This window comes from Bidens hawaiensis, unplaced genomic scaffold, assembly GCF_021521415.1.
Source record: "Bidens hawaiensis isolate Kalapana, Puna unplaced genomic scaffold, B.hawaiensis_p1.1 tig00049702_1, whole genome shotgun sequence".
Lineage (NCBI taxonomy): Eukaryota > Viridiplantae > Streptophyta > Magnoliopsida > Asterales > Asteraceae > Bidens > Bidens hawaiensis.
Window position 1 is genome coordinate 6232 of NW_027498889.1, and position 4171 is coordinate 10402.

Sequence of the window (4171 nt, forward strand, 5' to 3'; positions counted from 1 at the left end):
AGAACAAGCAATCGATTCATGCAGCCCGTTAACATAAAGAAAATCCGTCATCCTAGTTTTCCACAGCCGATAATTAGAACCATCTAGATGAATCATTTGTGAAGTATTCGTCTCCATTTTTAAACGTTGTTACTTTCGACATATAACCTGTTAACAAACATTTATAATAAAACATTTAAACAAACTAGCTAGCTAGCTATTTGAATAAAACAAAGTAATTAACGCTTATAATAACCCAACTTATATATGACATAGCCATAAATATTTACCGGCGAAGCGACGATCTTCATAATAAACACGAAATTCAACTCCAACTATAAAATCTAGCTAGCTTGCTTCAAAGTTCTAATTCGTAAATGATTTTTGGATTGTGATTGATTTCTAGCTTGTAATTGCTTTTAATAGAGAAGTGCGTGTAACCTTTTTTGTGCTTTAAATTAATAATTAATATTTTGAGACCATTTAGTCATTTTTAAACCATTTATGTCTATCTTTGGTCTTAAAGTTGGTTGTAAATAATTTGAAACCATTTAGTCATTGTTAAATCATTTTATGTCTATCTTTGGTCTTAAAGTTGGTTGTAAATAATTTCTTTATATTTGCATGTGTTTTTATCTAATCATGTTGAATCAACTTTTAATAAACAAATAAATACTAGTTTGGAGACTTGAACATGGTGTGAAGTGGGGACTACTAGCAGCTAGTTCGTCCTTTATTTAAAGATCATATTTTTTTTAATCATGGAGCATTAAATATTGAAGTTACTATTAATAACAAATGAAAAAAAAAAACTATTATGTTCATATCTTGTAGGTTCCCGTAATAAATCTAACTACTTGTTCAGATCAATCCTTAACACCTGTGAGCGGAAATCACCAAGGCTATTATCGTATGACTTCTGGTCAAATTCATACGGACTGCACGTTTGTCATATACTTTTGTACGGTGGATTCCATACAATGGTATAGCCCTCATACAATCGTATAATGAGTGTGTGAATTATGGTGAAGGGTGTACTAATATCATATTTCTAATTTTCTTATATTCAATAAAAATCTCAATATGGTCGCATGTTTGAAACCTGAATCAAGTGGGTTTTTTCACGATGGTGTGTTTCCTCCTTGATAATATTCTTGGATGAACGTCAAAACCAGTACTATAGACGGTTGACATGTCGTCTTAGAAATTCCCATTCTGGTATCCGGAGTAGTTCCAAAACTGCTAAAAGGAAACAAAAAATTTTCATAATATGTTTATTATTTGTGTTAATATTTTGAAGAACAAAAGAAATATATTTTCTTTGCTAAGAAAAGTTAAGTAATGAATAGATTTATAATTTAGTTTGCAAACACTTGTTGAGAGGTTATAGATTCAAATATATATTACAATCTAAACGAAAATATTAAAGAAGAAAATAATTCAAAACTAGTTCAATCCATGCTAAGTTTAACAACATTGGTGTGTGACTTTACACCATGTTAGTCATGTATACTAATTTGCAAGAGTTTTAGTGTAAAACTAGGTTATATGATATATCAATTAAATGATTAATGATATATGAGCACATATCAAGCCAATGAAAAAGTATATTTTTCCTTCTTCTCTCTACCTTTTCATTATTTTCTCTCAAACTACACAACACCAAATGTAACATAAATTTTACATCAACTCTTTAACATATGAAAAAAATCAGTACTTTAGGTAATCTATAACCGGTTTCTTTCCGCTAATTCTCCTTATTTGACCCGTTAAAGATCAAACATAACGGGTTAAACGTACCACATGTAGTTTACTGTACCAAACAAAAACGAATATCGACTTCACGCTATGATTTGTACCCAGTTTTTAGTGGCATATGTACAACCTTGGTATTGATTTCCTGCAACCAAACATAGTTTCAGCTTGCTTCTGTTGCAAAATAGCTTCAATATTACTCAACCACCCCTCTTCCACAATACCATTGATGTTCTACAAGTTATGTAACAATCTTGAAAAAATAAAATTAAACTGCTTTCTTAACCGAATAATCTAACTGTCCACATGACTGAAATCTAAGCAACAACGCTTCAGTATACGAATCTAACTCGAACCCATTTTCACTCAATTTGTCAAGATACCAAACCGCAGTTGAAATCTCATTTTGCAACAAACACCCTTGAATAATAGTATTATAAACACACCCATCTGCAAAACAACCACTCTCCTCCATCTTAACAAATAACTCATTTGCTTCATTCAACTTCCCATTCCTACAATAACCATTAATCATAATCGTATATGTATGAACATTCGGCTCACAGCCACTCTCCTTCATTCTAACAAACAACTCTTCCGCTTCACTTAACCTCTTGTTCCTACACAACCCACCGATCATTGCAGTATACGTACACACATTCGGTTCTAACTCTCTACAACAAAGCTCATCAAAAAGCTCGTTCGCAGCTTCAACGTTTCCGACTTTACACAACCCGTCGATAACAATAGTAAAAGTATACACGTCCGGTGCCACCCCTGCATCATCCATTAACTTAAACAAAGATAACGCATTGTTAACTCGTTCATGCTTACATAAACAATCTATCAATATACTGTAAGTAACCACATTAGCCATCTCACCACAATCTTGCATTTTATAAAATATTACAAGCGCTTCGTTAAGTCTGGAAACAAGACATAAGCCGCGTATAACAGTAGTGTAGGTAACCACATTAGGATTAATATTATGTCTGCACATTTCGTTAAACAGCCTCAACGCCTCGTGTATCTTGTTTTCCTTACAGTACCCGTTGATCAAAACATTAAACGTTATAACGTCACAACCACAACTCATGACATTAAACAAGTGTCGAGCATCGTCTAATCTACGAACCAAACAATTCCCGTTTATCATAGTGTTGTACGTAACAGTATCGGGAATCAACCCTCTTTCAACCATAAAATCAAGAAAATTACGCGATTCCACCATCCAACCTCGTTTACATAATGCAGTCAACAACACGTTAAACGTTTGTAAATCAAGTGTAACGTTACTACATAACATATCGTCTAACAATCTTAACGCGTGTTCACGTAACCCGAACCTACATAAACCCTGCATCAAGCATATATATGTTACAACATTCGGCGTAACACCTTTCACAATCATTTCATTAAAAAGACTCAACGCACGATCAACGTCACCGTTTTTGCATAACGCGTTTATGACAGTACTATACATAACAACACTCGACGAACCCGACAACTCAAATTCTTCGGTTATTTCATTAAGCAACACAACTGCGTGATCAATTTCCCCCATTTTACACAACCCATTAATCAACACACCATAAGTTACGCCATTCGGATTAACACCACAACCCAACATTTCATCGAACACTTGGCGTGCATAATTAAAACCACCCGTAACGCATAACCCGTTAATCAAAGTATTAAAAGTCACACAATCGGGTCGATACCCGCGTTTCAGCGCGTTACCAAAGACCGACAGACCGAGATCCACTCGGTTTAACCGGCAATAACAATTAATAGTTATGTTTGTTGAGTATATATCGGATTCGAGAGGTAAAGTGTCTAGTCTTTGGATGAGACTAATGACAAGTGAGTAATAGTTCATGTTGACAATGGAAGTTAGTACTTTGCAAAAGTGGGTTATGGCGGGAAGAGGTTGGCGGGTAATTAGTTGGTTGAATTTAAATAATTCGTCGTATAAAGCGAGGCTGTTTTCGTCGGTTTTGCGACGGTATTCGTGTCGGGAAATCGGTTTGGGTACTTGGGAATGAAGGAATTTACGTACCGGTTTCAAAGAAGAAGGATTACATTTCATCGTCATCACAATTCCCAAATTATCATTGTTACAATTTACCCAAATCAACTGTGCCTTGCAGAGCCTGAGCCTGAGCCGAGCAGGAGCCTTGTATTCGAAAAACTTTTAGATTGTGGAGCTTTAACAAACCTTATAAATTTAAGTTTCGATATTTTTTAACCGAATCCGTTTCAATTTGAAACTTGTCTTGTACGAAAACTCGTTCCGATCCGAAACTTACCACATTTCCTTATGACACTAACCCACATCGACCTATTTATTTGAACTTGTCGACCATGCCCGGCTCCGAGAATGCGAAAAAAAATTTGGGCCAAAGGCGAAATTTTTTTGGGGCCTTTAATAAAATGA

At 34.8% G+C, this 4171-nt stretch overlaps 1 protein-coding gene across 1 annotated transcript; it reads right to left on the bottom strand.

Moving 5' to 3' along the window:
• Positions 1–1726: 1726 nt before the first annotated feature.
• On the bottom strand, positions 1727–3843 carry LOC143598145 (uncharacterized). Its single transcript, XM_077076440.1, has one exon. The coding sequence runs from the start codon at positions 3827–3829 to the stop codon at positions 2003–2005; it is 1827 nt and encodes a 608-aa protein (XP_076932555.1). The 5' UTR covers positions 3830–3843; the 3' UTR covers positions 1727–2002.
• Positions 3844–4171: the final 328 nt, after the last annotated feature.

Excerpts from the sequence above, each read along its gene's own strand:
- LOC143598145 (XM_077076440.1), bottom strand. The coding sequence starts at position 3,829 with ATGACGATGAAATGTAATCCTTCTTCTTTGAAACCGGTACGTAAATTC.